The sequence below is a fragment of the Oikopleura dioica genome, chromosome 2, assembly GCF_907165135.1.
Source record: "Oikopleura dioica chromosome 2, OKI2018_I68_1.0, whole genome shotgun sequence".
Lineage (NCBI taxonomy): Eukaryota > Metazoa > Chordata > Appendicularia > Copelata > Oikopleuridae > Oikopleura > Oikopleura dioica.
The window spans coordinates 6,374,567-6,394,643 of record NC_137292.1 but is presented as its reverse complement, the minus strand read 5'-3'; the positions used below and the strand labels follow the sequence as shown (position 1 = coordinate 6,394,643).

Below are 20,077 nucleotides of genomic sequence, written 5' to 3'. Positions count from 1 at the left end.
CTTGAAATGTTACTACGACAAGGTTGTTATTCCTCCTAAAGTTCACCTCTTATCGAAAGATTTCGATCTTCACAATATTCTCCAGCGTATGAACAACATTTCGCTGTTCGAATCTGATGCCGAGTCTCTTGGTCACGTGCTCAAGTTCGAGATGAAAAGGTTCAAAGATCTTTCTCGACGAATGCATATCTCAACAAAGCCGCGGATTATGGACCTGTTCCAGGATAAAGCAGTCGTTTTAATGGATGTCCTACAAGAATGGTGCAACGAGAGAATTATTAAGACCCAGCTCAAGCATCTCGATGACTTTCTCAACATCACAAACGAGAAAGACTTGAGAAAGCCCCAAATCACCTTGCCTAATGGAATCAGCTTCGATCGCGTCCCAAGTGAGCCGGAAGACCAAGAAAACTTCAGAGACCGAGTCCAGAAAGAAATTTTACAACAAATGCTCCACAACCTTCGAGTTGGCAAGAACACATTCGTTGATAACGAAGCCCGAGGTGTCTTTCAATTTGCGTTTTATCTCCGAGAAATCGCCGAAAAAGCGATTGGTTATCGATTGAAAAAGACTGCGGGAAGGGACATTTCGCAGTACCTGCTCAATCAGGACTTTTGCATGGTGAGAGTACTGAATGACAACGATTCCGACTTTTGGATTTTCTGCCACTCGGAAACAATCGATCGATTTGTAAATGGAAAGAGTACAGTACTAGAAGAGCTGTTTGATTTGATGCAACGCGTTGAAACTGTCACTCCGGTTACGAAAGATCTACTTGTTCGAATCGACAACACCGTTGACGGAACAATGTTTCATGGAGGTCCGATCGCCATGATTCTCGACCAGGATGATGAGCCGCGACATTTTCTGAAAACCACGCGTCGTGCTTTTTCCGAGCTGGATACAGGCTTCACTGGCTCTACTCAAATCGCCTCGCCTTATGCGAAAAAAAGCGCGTTTGAATTCCCAGAACCAAGGAAAGCAATGACGATCGAAATGGAAAGCCAAATAAGCGCCAGGGCTAGTCAAGAGAGCGCTACGTCAGATTGCCTCTTTGACTCGCAACAAACGATGAACAGCTCTTTCAACGATTCTCAAGGCACAGAGGCTGGTTACTCGCAGAACAGTCAGGCGACTCAGTCGATCGAAGGTACCGCGTCAGAGTGGCATTACGATGATGGTATCTTTATCTTCCGAAAATCTGCACTTCCGGACTTGAAATGGACTGGTAAAATCTTCGAAATCAAGCCAGACGCATATCGAATCACGCCAATCTTCGATATCGACATGCAAGCCGAATGCGAGCTCTACATTCTCACGATAAATCCAGGAAATGAGCGATCTTTTACTCAGGATTTCAGAGACTACCTTGAGCTGGTCGTAAAACAGACGGGAATTACCAAAGATGCCAAGAATATGGTCCAGCGTCTTCGCGACTCTGTTTTGAAAACAACGAAGACTGTCCAAAATGTGATCAACGAGCAGCTCCGCGTATTCAGCGAGATTCAAAATGCCTTGCTCGATGTCAAGGACAGGGCTTCCAGCGAAGACGAAAAGTTTTTTCACCAGGAGAATCTCGACTACCTCGAAAAGGAATATCCAAATGCAATTCGGCGCCTGTACGAAAGCCTGAACAATTCATATTTCACTGAAATGAAGAAACTGACGCGAAAGCCAATCAACGAATTCAATTCGAAGCACGCGTTCTATCAATCTTATCAGAAACTGGCGCTGGAAATCTTCTACGACTGGACGACTTTTGAAACAAAGAAAATGCGCTCCTATGCGACAGAGGAGCAGTACAAGTCTAATCTTCGAACCGGACCAGCGACCTTGGAACACAAACACCTTGATGACAGCTTCTTGCAAAAGCTCAAGCGCCAGGACGAGCAAATGTATCGAGATCACATCGACAGGATTATGAAAGCGTTCGACAAAAAGAAAGAGACTGGAGATGGAGCAAAGGCTGTTGATAACCGCCCAAAGCTCTTGAGCCAAGCTAGCACTGACCTGGGCGGCGAGGGCAAGAAGTCTTTCAGGAATAGATGCCGCTTGTCCGCCGTCAAATTAGACACAGCGAGGACGGAAAAGGATAGAGAAAAGAAAACTGTTGGGCGCGTTCTTACGGAGTATTACGATGAGGACGAAGACTCCGATGATGTCCCTGAGAACAACGGAAAGAAGATCAACTTTGACTTTGTCATCATTCGTGACAACATCGCACAGGTAAGAATACGCAAAGTTGCCTGTCTGAAACTGATTACAGGGTGCGTTTGGAAAGGTTCACCTTGGAACTCGTCGTGACAACGGTGATCAAGTTGTCATCAAGGAAATAAAGAAGCACAACAAAACCATCGAGGAGCTGACTCACTATCTCTACATAGAAATTCTGGCGAACGAGCTGCTCCATCATAAAAACATTGTTCTCTACTACGGGCAATATTATGTAAGTTCTCTCGAAAAACGTTGTCTGACTGTATTCTTTAGGAAGACTCTGACTCGATTAAAAACGATCTTCGCACCTTCTTCCTGATGTTCGAGTACTGCGAAATGACGCTGGACAAAGAAGCGCGCAACGGGATTTCGCCGACGATGATCATTGCCTACACGACCCAGCTAATGGATGCAGTGGAATACATGCACACAAACAGTTGGGTCCACAGAGACATCAAGCCCTCCAATGTCTTCCTCAAGCGTCAAGGCCAATACTAGTAAATCATTTTGCCTAAACTCGAAATAATTAAATTTAGCCATGTCAAACTCGGTGACTTCGGCAGCGCTCATCAAATCGCAGACGACTTGAATGTGCAAACAAACATCGGAACCCCTGCTCAAGGAGCCAAAGGCTGCACTTTCCACTACGCTGCACCAGAAGTCCATGAGTAAGTGTCCTCTTTCACGAATGATTTTTGACGGGAAACTTTTAGAAAATCCGGCTATGGGAGGTCAAGCGACGTTTGGTCGATCGGCTGCACCGTATTGGAAATGATCACCGGTAAATTGCCGTGGACGAAAGGAGGCAAGATTCTCCAGGACATCTCGATCCTCTATCAGCTGCGAGAAAGGAATGACCCGATGAAGTATCACGGCGAAATCATGGAATTCACAGGATACCCCTTTTTCGCGCAGAATGCAAAGACCTTCCTCAAAAAGTAAAGCCCACCCCCAAGAAAAACATCTAAAAATAATACTTCAGATGCTTCAGCTTCAATCCCGACGTACGACCTTCTGTCAGCGTTCTGAAAAGACACGCCTTTCTCGACCACGTGGTCACGCTCGACGACCTGGCCTTATAAATCCAACAATTCATATTTATCAATCCTCGACTCAGCTTTTCTTTCTTATTTTATACTTCCAATAATAGCGCATTATTGACCTCTACTGCCTTTCTGTACAAATTTTAATAATATATATTTTCAAAAGCTTTAAAATCAAGTGAATTATTCGATTGGATTTTATTCTTGTTGAATTTATTCATTTTTGCAGTTTGAAAATATTTGATATTCAGTAATTGAGATTCTCGCAGGTAATTTTTTCAATTGATAAATAATTGATAAAAGTAACGATAAGCGACTGCGGGAGAATGATAACTTCGTTTATGCTTTCTTTGGCTTTCCTTTCTTTGAAGTTCCTTCCTCAGCCGAGTCCTCATCCGCGCGGTCAGCTTGTTTTCTTTTCCGATCATTCTTCTTCTTGGTCGTTTTCGCTTTTGAAGAACCTGGTCTCCATGCTGGATCTTCATCAGTTTTTCTTAAAGTTTTAAAATAAAAAATGACAACGATTTGGCTTACTTCTTCGACTTCTGAGTTTTCTTTTTCTGGCCGCTTTGCTCTGCATTACTGTAGCTAGCACCTAGGTCTCGAAATCCGGGTGCTTTCGCTGTGGCGGGAGACTAATGGCGCCCTCGCTGCCTCCGCGCGCTGGAGGAAATCGAAAATTCGCCGCGAATAATCGGAGGCGGATCCGAAAAATTCGCCGCGGCGGGATTTGTGCCTAGCGCGAAGGGGGTTGTGCGGGGAGTCGCGCGGGGCGATGCGAGTCGTGTTCTCGGGCAGCGAGTAGCGCGCTAAGAAGGCAAGCCGCGCGCTCAGTCTTCTAAGATTTAACTAAGCTTATTGAAAATCTTATGGAAGTTTTAAGAATCGGAAGGCTTAAGAATTGGTAGGCTTAAGAATTCCTCTAAAATGGAGCGATTTTTCACCCAAGTTTTCCAGGTCACCTGCTAATTTTTCTTCTCAAAAAATCTTAGCGAAAATGAACCTACTACTTCGGGAACCTCTTTTTTGTTAATCACCCGGTGTTATTTGCATCTGATTCCGAGTACTGGGTCATAGTAAGCACCCACTGAGATTATGGCGCGCCCTAATGCTTTTTTGCCTCCCTGCGCAGTGCGCTGTCAGTTTCACTCTCTTATCTGACGATTTTGCACGAGAGGAAGAATCTGGAAAATTTATCTATCGGGGGCCGCAAGAAAAGTGTCTGATAAACAACATTTCGAAAAATTAATGACACGGTAAGGCGTGCTCTATATCATATAGACTATATGATTTACCTCTTCGAAAAATTTATTTTGAGTTTTCAATATTGAAGTTTTTTGCCAAATCATTTTCAATATTCAATCAGCAGGTTAAATGACGTATTCCGAATACGGTATTCATATAAAAATGATAAGAACACTACGTTATATTTCGACCAGCTGGGAATGAGAAATAGGGGCTCTCGCGTTCCTAAAAAACCCTTGCCCCAGGAAAGCGCGCGAATCGCGCCCTATTTGCATGTTTGGGCGCCCGCCCGCTGAAAGCTGAAAGTGAGAAAATCTGCCTCGAGCGCGTTTGTGCGGCATTTTTTCTCCTCCGCTCCCGCCGCGGCAGTGCGCGCGCCACCACTTTCCCGCCACAGCGAAAGCACCCGGATTTCGAGACCTAGGCTAGCACCAAGAGGTAGTTCCTCGATCTTGAAAAAAGGCGAGTCTTCTGGAAGATCAGACACTCCTGGCATACATTCGCGCATATTTTCATAGCAGATTTTTTTCGTTTGCTGAAACTCAAGTCGCTTTAGTTGAACTTTGCAAATTCGTCCGATTTCCATTCTGTCGAAGCCTTTTGAGGATTCCAAACGTTTTTGATTCAAGATGAAAACAATTGTTTTGCCAAAAGAAAATCTACAAATTTATAATCCTTCCCTATTTCATAAAGCTTCTTGCGTCTCAGTATTTCCCAGTTTTCGCATTCGAACATTTCATAAACTTTGTCTTCGATCGAATGAAATATTTGATAGCCGAATTCGTCTTTTTCGGGAAGATCGGGCATCTTCTCACGCGCCAAGACATGATCTCGTACCACGTCGGTCAATCCGTCTTTGATCTTGATTGCTTTGCAAGAATGATCGCCACTAATGCTGACTCGTGAGTAGCACTCAAAGAGCGAGCGCTTTGGGTACGTCTGGTCGATGTCGCAGTCGGATGAATGGTAGTAGTTTCCAACTTTGTCGTAAGTCCTCTTTTTGCCCCTCAAATCAGCATCAGTGACGTAAATGACTCCTCGAGCAGCGCAAGCCGGATCGCGGCACTGGAGGCCGATTGGACACTCGTTCGATTTGACGTCTTCTGGCTGGTTTTCGTCTTGAATCGGGCCAACCTAAAAAGTCTCAGCAAAAGCGAAAACATGGAAGAAACCGACCTTGTATTTTCGAAGACCATCCGGATACCAAAACCAGTAGCTTGTATCTTGAACGATTCTCATCCTTCCAGGCTTTTCTTTTTCGTGTTTCGTGATGAACAGCATATTCCGATGGGTAATGGTGTCATGATTTTCAAGAGCAGATATTTCTTCAAGTCGCTTTTCGATCTCTGTGTACGACTCGACCGACCTCATCATGAATAAGTAGACTTTCTCAATACTGTCTAAAACTTTTACAAATGTTAACATCTTCTATAACCGTAAGCTTTTATTTCTGAATTTGTCAGTATAATTTTAGTGTGGTCAAAATAAAATAAGCAGTGTAGATTGTTTTTCAGTTTGAATGCATCAGATTTTTCAGTTATAAATTTACAAATCCTAACGATGTTTTTCAGAGGGATTGATAAAAATAAGCATGAGGACTGCAGGAGTATGAAAAATTCGTTTATGATTTCTTTGGTTTGCGTTTCTTCGAAGGTCCTTCCTCAGCCGAGTCCTCATCCGCGCGCTCAGTTTGCTTTCTTTTCCGATCTTTCTTCTTCTTGATGCTTTTCTCTGTAGAAGAACCTGGCTTCCAAGCTTGATCTTCAGGTGTTCTTAAAGTTTTCAGTAGATAAAAATGGCAACTATTCGACTTACTTCTTCTTTTTTGATTTTTGAGCTTTCTTTTTCTTTCCGTTTGTTTCCTCTGTATTGCAGTAGCTGGCACCAAGAGGGAGTTCCTCCATTTTCAGGTAAGCTTCTACATTGGCCGGGTCAGAGCAAACTCCTGGATGGATTTTCTGCATACGAGAAAGCGTCTTCTTTAGCGATTCTTGGAACTCCAGTCGCTTGAGTTGAATTTTGCAAATTCGTCCGATTTCCTTTTCGTCGAAGTCTTTTGAGGATTTAAAATGTCTTTGATTTGAGTTAAAAATATTGCCATAAGAAATTGAATAATTTTCAATCCTTTCCTATTTCACAAAGCTTTTTGTGTTCCGATTTGCGCATTTCGTAGTCTTCGTCATCGATCATTCTGTTAACTTTGTCCTCGATCGGAGTAAATACGTAGTAGCCGTATTCGTCCTCTTCCGGAAAATCAGGCATCTTCTCACGCGCCAAGATATGATCTCGTACCACATCGGTCAAGCCGTCTTTCATCTTGATTCCTTTGCAAGAATGGTCGCCGTTGATGCTGACTCGTGAGTAGCACTCGAAGAGCGATCGCTTTGGGTAGGTCTGGTCGATGTCACAGTCGGATGAGCGGTAGTGGTTTCCAACTTTGTTGTAAGTCCTCTTTTCGCCCCTCAAATCAGCATCGGTGACGTAGATGACTCCTCGAGCAGCGCAAGCTGGATCGCGGCACTGGAGGCCGATTGGAAACTCGTCTGATTTGATGTCTTCCGGCTGGTTTTCGTCTTGAATCGGGCCGACCTAAAAGGTCTCAGCAAAAGCGAAAACATAAAGGAAGCTCACCTTGAATTTTCTGAGGCCATCTGGGTACCTAAACCAGTAGCTTGTATCTTGAACGATTCTCATCCGTCCAGGCTTTTCTTTTTCATGTTTCGTGATGAAAAGCATGTTTTGATGCGGCAATGATTCATCGTTCATTTCGTCATTGCTGATCTGTTCCAGGCGCTTTTCGATCTCTTTGTAAGTCTCGACTGTCTTCATCTTGAGAGCCCGATCGTCTTTCTGCTGTAGAAAACCTTTCTGTCTCTCTGGGAGCTCCGAACAGCGGGTGACTGCGGGGGGAACGCGCCAGTCTAGAAAACCAATGGGCGCGCGCTAAAAAGAAGAGAGCGCCCTCCCCGGATTTCTTGAGAGCGTGTGTTCCCGCCGCTCACCAGGAACGACCCTTTTTTGGATAACTAAGGCGCTCCTTATCACCGATAGCGTGCTTCAAAATTCTTCCAAGCCTTTGAAAAATTGAATCCAAGGCACGTTTCTATGAATAATATGCGATAAGAATGTGAATGAAATTTGATGGCCAGAATGACCAAGCTATCGGTCGCGATATCACCACAGCCGTCTCCGGAATGAACCATCTATGCGATGGAGTTTTCGTCATCGCCGGCGATGGAAAAAGATTCTGCTGAAAAAGCACTATTTTTTCACCCACGAACTCTTTCTTTGAACGGAATCTTTCATAACCTGCAATTTTGACTTTGACAGTTTGCCGGCATTTCCGCAAAGTTCCGAAAAAGCCTCGAATCGAAAGCTGGTACGTGGCAAATTAATGCTTTGTCGTTCTTCAAATGGAATGTTCTTCAAAACCAACAAAGTTTCAAGTGGAGACAAAAGACTACTTCCGATGCATGAGCTTTGTCTCTATCTAATAAAATGGACAGGAAGTTCCAGCGACATTACTTTATCAACGATATGATATCGTAAAACCAAGCGAGCCTCTTTTTCTTGTTCCTTTCTGAAAGCAGAAAAATTATATTTCTCTAAATATTTAACAGGAACGTGGCTGACTTATCAATTTAACAATTCTAACCCCCTGGCGCGGTGTTAACAAGACAAATCCTCCGTTGTTTTCGACACTTTTCGCGGTGCTTTGGTGCTTATTATTGACAAGTTGTCCAGCAGAAGAGGGAACTAGAGGGGATCAATGACAGGATCAAGGGCAATACATTAGTTCTATCAATGAGCAACCGTCATTTATCAAGTTTTTTCTTGTCATTTTTTATTTATATTAAACAGGACTACAAGCTCATTTTAGAAGGTCAACGACTAGCCACTAGCATCTGAAATCAGAAAAAAAAGGAACCATTTTCAAAATTGAAAACGCTGACAAAAAATAAGAACGAGCGTAAAATCAACGGCAACAAAAATATATGGTAGATACAAGTTAAATTTTACACAACAGCGGCGATACTAAGTCTATATACTTATCAGCACCACCAGCCGCGCGCATTAAAAATGAATTACTTTTTGCTTAGAATGCGAGTTGCCTTTGCCGAGTTATGATAAAAACACGTGTTTGCATTGGGAATTCAATCATCTTTTCCGAGATTCTTGAGCTTCGAGATGATTTTTGAACGAAATTTGATAAATTGAATCAAGTTCGAAGCTCTGATGTATATTTTTGTTAACAATTTTTCCTCGCAATAATGGTGTTCTTTTTTTGTAATCTAAGGGTTTCTCCATCTTGATAAGGGGGTTTACTCGCTTATCGGGGGCTTTGGAAGCCTTGAGAGAGCCCCCTTCCGTTCCGTAATTACTAATTAGCAATAACTTCTTTAGAAAGAAAAAAGAAAAAAACGGGAGTGGGAATAACTAAGGCTACGTACTGGTACTTGCATGTGTTTCCACTTTTAGACATCTAAATGGCATATTTCTTGCGTATTTTGGCCACACCCGAATCCAAAAAACTCAAATATTATGCATACAAAGATGAAAGAGAGAGTCATTTTAATTTTTTAAATATTTTTATTAGATACAGATTTTTCAGATTTTTTAATAATTTTTAGCAGCTTGGAATTTATGTACACAAAGAAAAAGGGCTTGGAAAAAAATACACAGTTGAGCTAGTATTAATCATTGTATATAAAACGCGTTCAGTTGTTTCGAACAGTCTCGAGAATCCAGTCTTTTGTCACAAAGGTTGAAGTGTAAAGACCTGGCTCTCCTTCGTATGCGCAGCCGTTTCCGCGGGATACGACGCCGACGACTGTGGCGAAGCCGTCTCTGTTGCAAATCAGTGGTCCGCCGGAGTCGCCTTGGCAGGCATCTTTGCCAGCGTCGGTGAGTCCATCGGCGTCTTTGTCGTAAGTGGTGGCGCAGATGTCGTCTGAAAGAAAATTATTTTACAAATAAACGGCAGTTTTCTCAAGTCCGTCAAGTTCTATTTCAAATCGAATGGAAATGAAGGAATACTGATATTGGGTCAAATATTTTGAGAAAAACGGGATCGTTATTGTGAAGATAAACGAAGCGACGTTACTTTTTTGAATTTGGCGACCGTGGAACAAATTCAATAAATTAACTTCTCGTTGATATAAGCTTGCTCGTAACAATGGACGATGATGAGAATTTGAGAGAGTTCTACTTGAAGTGAGTTCTAGCGGTGCAATTTACATTTTCAAGGAGGTGCTTGTATGACTAGTCTAATCACATAATTATAGTTGTTGAGAAAAAAACGGAATGGTATTAGTATCATCTTTTTACCTTCTCGTGGCTCGATGTTGTGCGATTTGTCCTTGCAGTAGTTGTGGTCGAGAATACTGACACCGACGGATTGAAGTTCCGATGCAGCGTAACCCCCGTATTTTGTCGTACCCCAGCCGGCGACCCAGCAAGCGTGGCCGTGCGTGACGTCTTCGTTTGGCAAGCAAATGGGCTTGACTGAGTCCTTGTTGGGAGCGACGGCCAGGATGTCTTGTTCGAATTTGAGAAGGCAGATGTCGTAGTTCATTCGAGTTCCGTCGTCGGTGTCGTCGTAGTATTTCGGGTGGATGAAGATGTCTTCGGTGTAGAGGGAGAACTCGTTGCCGAAGTCGTATTGCGACTTGTTGTGTTCGCCGAATTTGCCAGTGATTGACTAAACAATTGTTAGATCCCTGTCAAAAGAAGCTTTTTCTTACTCTAATGCCTCGGCAACAATGAGCAGCAGTAACGACCCAGTGCTCGGAGAGAATCGATCCAGCGCATTGACCGGTCCAGCCACTGTAAGTTCTGACGTGGAGGAGGACAATCCAAGGAATAGAGTTAGCCTCGACTGTCACACCGCCGACGATTCTGTAGTCTTCATCGTCTCCTCCTGGGAAGCCTCGGGTAGCGGGGAAGTTGGAATCGGAGGTGCATGTTTTCAGGCCTTCTGGGACGATGTCCGTGGTTTGTTCGAAGACGACATCGTCGTTGGAGGTTTCTTTGTTGTTGTCGGTGCCGAATTGGCAGACATCATCGCTTGGAACTGTTTTTAACTTGAAGAAAAAAAAAAAGAAATTTTGATGCTCATTTGAGAAATTAATAAAGAGAAGAGGAACTAATGAAAAACAATTTCCTGAATTGATCTTGGCCGTGAACAATGCTCCATCCCTTGTTAACTCCAGTCGTTCTGCATTCGACGCGGTATCGAACATCGCCGTCGTTGCCGTTATTACACTTGGGCATGCAGTGAAGTCCAGACGCGAAGCTAGAGCAGTTCCAGCTTCCGTTTCCGAGCGGAAACTGTTCATCGGCGTGATCCTTGTTGCATGTATAACTTGACTGGACGCAAGCTAGAAAACACGTGCTAGTTTTTTGAACATAATTTGATGAACTCTTGACTTACTCAAATTTCCTCCAATTTTTCTTCTGTGAGGATTCAGCCATGAGTTTTTCCTGACACAATTGACCCCTGCTCTAATTGGCCGTTTGAAGTTCCACCCAGGTTCGTAACCCTCTTTACATTCGATATTGCAGAAGGCTTTTACGCCCCTTTTCCAGCAGTTTGTGTTGTCGACCTCGGCGTTTCGGATTCGCTCTCGGTTGAGCGTCTGTGCCATCTAAAAGAGCAAAGAGTTAGAATGAACGAAAACTGATTCTTTTACCTTGATCGTGGCCCATTCTTCTTGCCAGCACTGCTGTCCTCGTTCTCGAGGAGTGCAAGATGGCGGTCCGTCAAACTGCATTCTCGTCTTCAACCCATCCTTGCATTTGATCGAAAACTTCATTCGATGCCAGTCGCCATCGTGCCAATCATTTTTACAAGCGGCTTCGCACTCTGCCCGACCGGTCTTTGCTGGATCGTTGCATTTCCACTGCCCGTTCAAAATAGGATTCTGTGCTTTCAGGGACTCTCGTGCGGCAATACAATCTAAGAGGGAAGCTTTTTATCGAGGCTTTTGGTTATAGACTGTAAAGAAAGTTCGAAGAACAATCCTTTTATCTAGTTTTTGATAGAGGTATACATGGTGGGTATGGAACTAAAGAGCGTTTAGGCTACTATCTTATCAGTAATATGAAGTGTAAATAGACCTTATCAGGAGATACTAAGTTTTATATAGAATACTTGAAAATATCCGTCTATGAACGAATACTGTAATTCAGACTGTATTAAAGGTCAAGAAAATTCGCTTTTCGGGAATAATTTTTGTAGATAAGTATCAAAAAAAATTTTTTTTTCTTATTTTTTTGGTTAAAAAAGTCGGCAAAAAAACTTACCTCTAAGCTGAAACTTGATATAACCATCGACATCGGACATTGTCCTGGTCTTTTCGGCGATCATGGTCTTCCATTTATCTTCCCAAGCGGCATTTGCTGTATTTGCTAGAACTAGACTTGATAGAAGTTTCATCGCGGTTTTTGTTTGTTATTTTTTCTCTTTCAAAAAAATAGTAAAAAAAACTGAAAAAAGGAACTGTAAAAGGCGAGTTATGAGAGCTTATTTTTTCTCCCAAATGCTCTAAGAAAATGAGGAGAAAGTACGGCTGGTATCGGGACTCGCTGATAAGTTGCGGGAGCGCCGCAGTTTGGAGAGAGGGCGGTAGTGCTCTTCTAGAGAGCTTGCACGAGTTGGTGCTTTCAGGGGACACATCAGATCGATGGGAATTATGAATACAGCGCACGTTTCAGATCAAAATACAACGTGAAAGCAGTTGCTTTAATAAGTGCCCATTCGATATGGAAACAATTATATTTGTTCCTACAAGATCATTTCTCTTTTTTTTTTCCTTTGATCACGTGTTTACCTCAGCTTTAATAATAATCGGGATGTACTCAAGTGCATGCACTCGAGGTACAAACTAAACAGCCAATTATTGATCAACTATCCTGAAGTTTGTAAATTAACAATTTGTCAAAACCTCTTATTTTTTGAAAATTTGAAGAGATACCTTATTACCAGGCTCATCAATCTGTGGAGAAAACCTGAGTCAGGGTCTGAAAAGTCTCTTTTCAATGAAATTATTTCTTCAAAAGTATCAAGAAGACGAAGGAAGAAAGAGTTTCCTCTCCATTTCTTCGTCTTAGAACTAGACGAGTATTTACGGTAACAGCCCTGTTTTTATTATAAACAAAACCTCCTCCGTATCAATACTCCTTTTGGTAGTACAAGCGTGTTACAATCAGTTTCCCTCAATATATTGAAAACCGTACAGCTGGGCTCGGTTACTTGTGAATAAAACCTGACTCAGGTTCTGAAGAGCCTAAATGAAAAGCCGTAAAAACGATTGAAATGGTAATGCTTCGCGACTTTTCTGGACCTGACTCAGGTTTTATACACAGGTTGCCGAGCCCAGCCGTACAGCTTCTTGCTAATTAGCAGTATTCCGTGTCTGCTGACTGACTGAGTTGGTTACCCCTTGAAAAGTCTCCAAAAGACAGCTTTCTCCACTCCATTAACACTTCTTTATCTTGAGTTTCCGCAAAAGCTGCTACATATTTTGAGTGCTTATAAAAACATGTTACATGTCCAATTTAGCATGTTTCTCAATAAAAAATGATCTGTCTAAATTTCATGTTTCCGACTCATCAGAGAATAAATTTAATGAGAGCTCACGAAGCGCTAGAAAGACGGCTTTTTTGGTTTCAATTGAATTTTCAACAACCAGCGTGCTAATAAACTTCATCGGGCGTGGAGGAATATAATAATAATTCAGTTACGAGAAAGCGTCGAACGGACCCGAGTTGTTATAGAAGGTTATCGAAGGATCGGCCTTGACACTTTTTCGAAGCGGCTAATTATCCGGGTCCTTACAAGTTCCGCGCGTTTCTCACGCGTTCTATCTTCTTTGAGTCAAAAAAGCTTCTAACTAGGGTGGGAATATTTTTTCACTTTCGGTGATTTTTTGGCATATCATCGGAAAAATGAGTCATATCTCTGTAATGAGTCATGATGACGTCATCATTATGACTAATTAAATGAAGTACAGTGTCTGAGCTTCATTTTATATACAGTAATGATGACGTCATCATGACTCATCTCAGAGATACGAGGACTGAAGTTCTAACCCTGCTCAATGAGCAATTTAGCCACAACTTGAGTTGAAGCTTGTTTATTCAAAAAGCACGAGTTTAGTGAGGTTACATTTTTTCACGTTCTAAATCAGCTCAAAAATATTTCCAAGCGTATTTGCTCAAGAGTTTTCCCAAGATCCTCAAATTGCATATTCTGTGGCAAATCTCTACCCCATCATTATGGTCCTCTGATTTGTTCAACAACCGAGTCACATAAGAAATTTTTATTTATCGGATTGTACCGTTAATTGATGAGTTGCTATGTCATCTTTTTCGCATTGTTTTTCATATCAAACGCAATGCTACTTATGTGACATTGAATTCTGACAGCTAGTTACCCCTCTTCAAATTAGAAATCACTCAATAACAAGCATTCGTAGATCAGTAAGCGGGGGATAATTAGACATTACCGTGTCGCCGCGTACGTACCGTTTTAATCGATTGCCTTCGAGGATTAACTTCTTCTCAGAATTCAGAAAACCGGTCCTTGCTCCAGGTTCAAAGCTAGAGACAAGGAGAACGTCGAATTTAAAACGTGTTGCGAGGGGTCTTTTTTCCTTTTTCGCCCGCAAAAGTCGAGTGTCGGACCAAGAGCTGCGTCTTTTTTATCTTCGCCCGCTTCATTCCCCTTTTTAATTTTGGTTTTTATAGATGTAGGAGAAAAGCTGTAAGAGTGTCTCGTAAGAGCCTAAATCTGGAGGGAGAAAGAGAGAGAGATTATAAAACCGGATTTTTAAGAAAGGATTTAGATAGCGACACTGTTATTTTTATCGAAGTGAGGCCCTTATCAAATTCCTCCAAAAGCCAAAATTCAAAGTAGATTTCTAAAAAATCAACCATAAAAATTAAGGGGAGGTGTCCGGAGCCGACAAAAAATCCCGACAAAAATACATAATGACACCCTTAATTTTGGGATGGTGTCACGAATCGACAAATAATCTCGACAAATTTTGCGTAGGCGGCTTCTTGGCTGCTGATTGGTTGGTTAGCCGAATCAAGGCTTCTTATCGGTTGAAAATTTCGACGCGAGATTTTTGTCGATTCGTGACACCACCCCAAAATTAAGGGTGTCATCATGTAAACTAAAGAAAAGGTCTTTTTCTGGACATATAGAAATGATGCCCGATTTGGAAAATTGCACCGCGAAAAGCTGCTTTGAATGCGTGGTATGGGCTAATTCTTCGGCAAGACCGAAGAATTGATGCTTTCAATAACACTGATTCTTCGGCAAATTTAGAATTGCCTTGAACCGAAGGATTAATGATAGTATTGACAGTGATTCTTCGGCAAATTTTCTAGAACTCATTATCAAAACTCTTTGATTGTAACTTACGACTCATAAGTTATGAGTCATCACTTAAGAAAAAGACATTTTCTAGAGAAAAAACTCAATTTGGCAATAAGTATTTTCTATAATTTGAGGCTAGTGTTAGGGGGCACTGGGCAAAGTGACAGAACAAACTCACCCGAGGGGGATAGGCTAGGGTTAGTTAGGGTTACTGAAGGTAACCCTAAGTAACCCTAGACTAGACCCCGGCATTTTAGGACCTAAGGGGCGAAGCCCCGTGGTAAGGGGCACAGGAATCTGTGATTAAATTCACCTTAGCCGAAGAATCAGTGCATCTTCTATCATTTATTCTTCGGTTTTTTGCCGAAGAATCAGTGTTCTTACAAGCATCAATCATTCGGCCTTCAAGCCGAAGAATTAGGCCGTATCACCTTTGAATGTCGTGTAAAGAAATAACTCTAGCGGTTTTCTTTTTTGCTGGGCTCAGATGTTTAAGTTCTTGCTCTTTTGGACTTGTTCAATTCAAAATTTATAATTTTAAATTTTTAAATGTTTGAATGTTTCTTTTTTGCGCTGTTCTTCTGAACACGGGAGCTTTGTTAAAATAAATTTTCAGGATTGGCCGCGGATTTGCGAAAGACCCAACGCAAGACATTCAAAACGGGATAATTGCCTCGCAAGGGAGCTACAGGCCTGGACTAATTTTGAGTCGCGATAGGCGACGTCATAGCAGCGCCTCAGCCAGCTATCAAGAATTCCTATCGTCCGGCCCAAGGATGAAGTTTGAAACGCGCGCAAATGTGAGCCTTCTGATTTGTGGGCCAGATGATAGGAATTCTTGATAGCTGGCTGAGGCGCTGCTATGACGTCGCCTATCGCGACTCAAAATTAGTCCAGGCCTGTAGTTCAAGTGAAGGATTTATTTTGCGGTAAAGCTTCTAATCAGCATTTCCATAATAATCTTGCGCATCTGATTTCATAAAAATGGACAGGCGCCTAAAATACTAAAATTCTTTTGTTTCTGAAAATTATAAAATCCGACCGTTCCTTATCGCCAAAATTTTTGAAACTCGATTTGAAGGCACGTGATCTGCGGAAATTTCGTTTATCATTTGTGTCACCTCTGACGGCTAAAAGACTGTCTGGCAGACAAAAATCAAACTTATCACGTTCTTGGGCCAGAAATCTGTGTTGGAAATCTGAGTCAGGGGTCAAAAAGAATGGATAATATAAGGCTTTTCATTCTAGCTTTTTTCAGACCCTGACTCAGGTTTTCTACACAGGTTGCCGAGTCAAGTTGACGTTTTCCCCCTTCAAATTTGATTTGGCTCAATCTGATTTGAAATAATAATTTGTGTTTGTTGTAAAAGGATTGAGTTTATTGACAATAAATTATTGTATCCCGCTTTTTGTGATTATTTCAAGCGCTTATTGACAACTCAGCAACGTTTTTTCATTCGAGGAAAACATGAGTTGTTTGTCGTTCAAACCGGAAATTAATTGAGGGCATGTGAGCTTGAGTCCAACAAAACATAGAAAAGCGCAATAACTTTAATTAAATAAAAAACAACAATTTGAAATTAGAAATCGCAAATGATTTCCAGGAGGTACGGTTTATATTTGAAGACAAGAAAGTTTTTTGGTAAAAGGCACTTCCTTGTGAAAATAATGTTTGCGGGCGCGTAGGAAGGATAAAAATTATTTTTCGCAAGCTAAACACTGTGCATATTGCAAGATAAACGTGAATTTTATTCCAAGATAAACGATCCCGAAACATAATTTCAAAATAAAATGAACTCACTCAGAAACCTGGGGTCCCGGATCCTGGGCTCGGCACTCTGTGTAGAGAGCCTGACTGAGGTTCTGAAAAGCTAAAATGAAAAGCCGCGTAGCGGCTTTTTCAATAAACGAAGCCGCAAAGCGGCTTCGCCAATATTTTTATATAGATAAGAGTGATTGTGTTGCGAAGCCGCTTTGCGGCTTCGTGCTGATGTAAGCCGCTACGCGGCTTTTCATTTTGGCTTTTCAGAACATGACTTAGGCTGCCGAGCCTAAGTTCTAAAATCGAAGCTAGCCGCTAAACAAAAAAAATAAGCTCTGTTTAACTTGACTCTTTTTATTCAAGAGAGTCTTCTCTCTTTCGAAGGTCGTCTCATCCGACGGGGGTCAAGTCAGCGCCACCATAATGGGAAGTCCCTTACCCGAGCCACTCAGGCCAATCGAATTTATGCTTCCTCAGCAACCAACTTGCGTCCAGCTTCCAGAATTCCATCTGCTGCCACCGTCGCGAACCACGTTTAGCATGAATCTGGCCACTTCAAGAATGTTCCGCGAGAATTCCTCATTGCCAAAGTCTTTCACAAATTTCCACCATCAAAATCTGAGAAAATTCTCAAATCTCTCTTTTTTCTAAATTCTTTATCGTATATTTTCCATGTCCACAGTATACTGTATACAGAAATCAAAGGGCGTAGTCCTCAATAACAGGTTGACACCCTTAACTTACCATCAATCTAAAATTTTGGACCGACCTTTTTTTTCTTATCATCAAAAACACTCGATTAGATCTTCGTGGAGCTACCGACACTGTCATTACCCATCGTCATTACGAAAAAAAACGAAGCTCCTAAGCTGACATTTTTGGCGAAGCCGTTTTGCCAGGGCTCGGCAACCTGGGTAAAAAACCTGAGTCAGGGTGTGAACGATCTCTTATCAAAAGCCGCATAGCGGCTTTTTTTAAAAACGAAGCCGCGAAGCGGCTTCGCAAAATTATTTTTTTCAATCTCAATCGAAGCCGCGTGGCGGCTTTTCATTTGGGCTCTTTCAGAACCCTAACACAGGTTTTCTACAAAGGTTGCCGACTCCAAAGAAAGTTTGAACTCTCCTTTTCTTAGTAAAAAATAGGTGCGTCCCTGTAATGCGCCTGTGACCTCTGTTAAGTGAGTCAAACAAGGAAACACGGTACCAATCATCGAATCCGGCCCGTGTCAAATGCGATTTTCTCCAACGCGCGTAATCGTGGATACAACGGCTCGAGAGTCACTTATGAGCAGTTTTAATGATAATTACTTGTATGAATAAACACAAGACGCGCCCGAACCAGATTTGCCACGTACTGGGTTCTTTCATTACGAACATGATCTTCTTATTTTCTAAAAAACATGGAGTAGCGGGTAATTGATGTGTTCTAATTGAATTTGGACACTACTATTAAAAGGCCAACTGCGGTTTGTTGAATCATAAAATACAACGAAGATTATCTTAATTACCAATTCATCAATTATCAGTCTTATGGTAGTGATCACAATAGTTAATTCAGTGAGAAGATATTTCTTCCAAAAAATGGAAGTCTTCCAGCAGGCGGGGTCTTCCACCGCTGAAAGAAGAAGATATCCGCTCGCTTGATGTCGCTAATTCGGGCCCTTACTTTCAACAGTATCTTACTCTTGAATTATTACTGTATTTCTGTTTCAATTTTCGACCGAGTCGATTTCGAAGGAAAAATCTTGCTCTTCGAGTAAGTAAATAATTTTGGCTTGGTTTATTATTGATTCAGGAGAAACTCAAAGTTCAAGTGAAAAAGTACCGCTTTGAGTAGTGGTAGAGCACCACTCAATATTTTTTTTCTGCGCCTCGCTCCTCGTCATTTGTTGCTAACAAACTCGCAATCAGTAAAAAGTGTTTGACAGACTAGTTCATAACGTAGCCCGACATACCATGAGATTTTTTTAGAGAGGGAGAAGGCCCCTGGCCTCGCTTTCCCGTTTCACTCTCGGGGAAGTCTAGAAATTTCTTTGAGGTCCTGTTGGGCACTTCAGAGTAAAGAATTTGGAGTGCGGCGTACTGCGGAAAAAGCCCGTCCTCTGATTGGCTAGCCGCGCTAGGCGCGCGCGGCTCAACTGAGAGTCCCAGAGGGCTTAGGACCCTCAGATTCTCAGATCTCCCTTTAGAAAAAAATCTCATGGTACGTTTTTTTAATGTTTTCAAAAGTGTTTATTATTGTATCAGGCTGAAACAAGGCGACGTACTACTAAATGAAGACGATATTGGCTACTAAATACGGGGAAACGAATTATGAAGATGCGACGACAGATATTTATAGCAGTCCCAAATGCTCAAAATTGCTCTTGCGTCATCCTCCAAATTCACAATTGCCAACTGCCGGTAAGATAGCTTCCGATCCGTGGCTTTGATCGATCAAAAAATTCCGTTCAAAAATTGCATCTTCTTGAGGGAAAATCAAAACGGAACCAAGTTCTTTCCATCAAGCCGGGGACTTTGATCGATCAAAATAAAACCACCGTCTACTCTGCCATCGATGATTTTACCGGTAAAAAGAAGGTCTTACATAAGACCTACCTACCTAGATCAATTGGAAAGGGAGCGTAAAAATGAAAATTCTAGCGCTAAAATTTATGAACAAAGTTTGTTTTTGACGAACTACTTTATAAACTTTAGAAAAAAAAAATTGAACTAAAATTCGTTTCATAAACTTTTGCGCTAGAATTTTCATTTTTACGCTCGTTTCAACAAAGTATTTGAAATTAAAAACTACACGTTGACGAAAAAAAAGGGCGCGATTCTCAAGAATTGAGCACTTTCCCCTCTTTTTTAGTTGATTTTCAAAGTCGTGCATGAAAGTCGTGTTGTTCGAGACCGGAAACAAGTTCTAAAGACGAGCACTTGACAATGGCTTCTCTTTTTTTTCTGATTCTTTGCGGCTTGATTGACAAATTGCTAAAAAGAATTAACTTTTTGATCACGTTTTTTTATTAAAAATTGATCAAAGCTTCTGAATTCAATCTGAAACGAGTGTAATCTGATCAAGAAATATGCGTTCATTTCAGTAATAAAGCGTTCTATTTCAGATTGAATTTGAAAATTAAATTCTTAATCAAAAAGCTGAGGATTCTCGCTCCGTAATTAATCGCCACGGTGTTTACTTAGGTGACCATTCCAGGAGGTTCTTACTTTTAAAGTTACGTAAAGTTCTCTCTCTTTCTAAATTCGTGTCTTAGAATGCATCAGGTCAACGAGAAAAACGACCACTATTTTCCCAGCTAATGCAAATCCATTTTACGCATTTTTCGCAACACTCATTTTTGCGTTCAATTTTCTCAATTTTAGCTTAGTCGAAGCGCGATATCGCTCTTGGATGGCTCACTTGGGCGGTTATCTACTTTGTGG

General features: G+C 41.7%; 4 protein-coding genes across 5 annotated transcripts; 1 reads left to right on the top strand and 3 right to left on the bottom strand.

Annotated features, from left to right (window-relative positions):
- LOC145700174 (uncharacterized) lies at nucleotides 1-3,401 on the top strand. Its single transcript, XM_081777426.1, has 6 exons — nucleotides 1-2,227; nucleotides 2,268-2,447; nucleotides 2,489-2,712; nucleotides 2,752-2,883; nucleotides 2,929-3,153; nucleotides 3,198-3,401. Exons 1-6 carry the CDS (start codon nucleotides 89-91, stop codon nucleotides 3,295-3,297), a joined length of 3,000 nt encoding a protein of 999 aa, XP_081633552.1. The 5' UTR covers nucleotides 1-88; the 3' UTR covers nucleotides 3,298-3,401.
- Nucleotides 3,402-3,466: 65 nt separating this feature from the next.
- On the bottom strand, nucleotides 3,467-5,909 carry LOC145699253 (uncharacterized). Of its 2 annotated transcripts, none has more exons than XM_081776513.1 (3): nucleotides 4,936-5,128; nucleotides 3,793-3,853; nucleotides 3,467-3,751 (listed from the first exon to the last, which is right to left on the bottom strand). In XM_081776513.1, the coding sequence occupies exons 1-3, from the start codon at nucleotides 5,087-5,089 to the stop codon at nucleotides 3,598-3,600; spliced, it is 369 nt and encodes a 122-aa protein (XP_081632639.1). In that variant the 5' UTR covers nucleotides 5,090-5,128; the 3' UTR covers nucleotides 3,467-3,597. The 2 variants fall into 2 exon arrangements, with proteins under 2 accessions (XP_081632639.1, XP_081632638.1); XM_081776512.1 differs by lacking the exon at nucleotides 3,467-3,751 and adding an exon at nucleotides 5,680-5,909 and having other exon boundaries at nucleotides 4,936-5,637.
- A 29-nt stretch (nucleotides 5,910-5,938) lies between these two features.
- On the bottom strand, nucleotides 5,939-7,416 carry LOC145699251 (uncharacterized). The gene is made up of 3 exons (XM_081776511.1): nucleotides 7,135-7,416; nucleotides 6,319-7,092; nucleotides 5,939-6,275 (listed from the first exon to the last, which is right to left on the bottom strand). The coding sequence occupies exons 1-2, from the start codon at nucleotides 7,330-7,332 to the stop codon at nucleotides 6,622-6,624; spliced, it is 669 nt and encodes a 222-aa protein (XP_081632637.1). The 5' UTR covers nucleotides 7,333-7,416; the 3' UTR covers nucleotides 5,939-6,275; nucleotides 6,319-6,621.
- A 1,657-nt stretch (nucleotides 7,417-9,073) lies between these two features.
- On the bottom strand, nucleotides 9,074-11,076 carry LOC145699132 (trypsin-like). The gene is made up of 4 exons (XM_081776384.1): nucleotides 10,937-11,076; nucleotides 10,248-10,883; nucleotides 9,832-10,204; nucleotides 9,074-9,454 (listed from the first exon to the last, which is right to left on the bottom strand). Exons 2-4 carry the CDS (start codon nucleotides 10,839-10,841, stop codon nucleotides 9,222-9,224), a joined length of 1,200 nt encoding a protein of 399 aa, XP_081632510.1. The 5' UTR covers nucleotides 10,842-10,883; nucleotides 10,937-11,076; the 3' UTR covers nucleotides 9,074-9,221.
- Nucleotides 11,077-20,077: the final 9,001 nt, after the last annotated feature.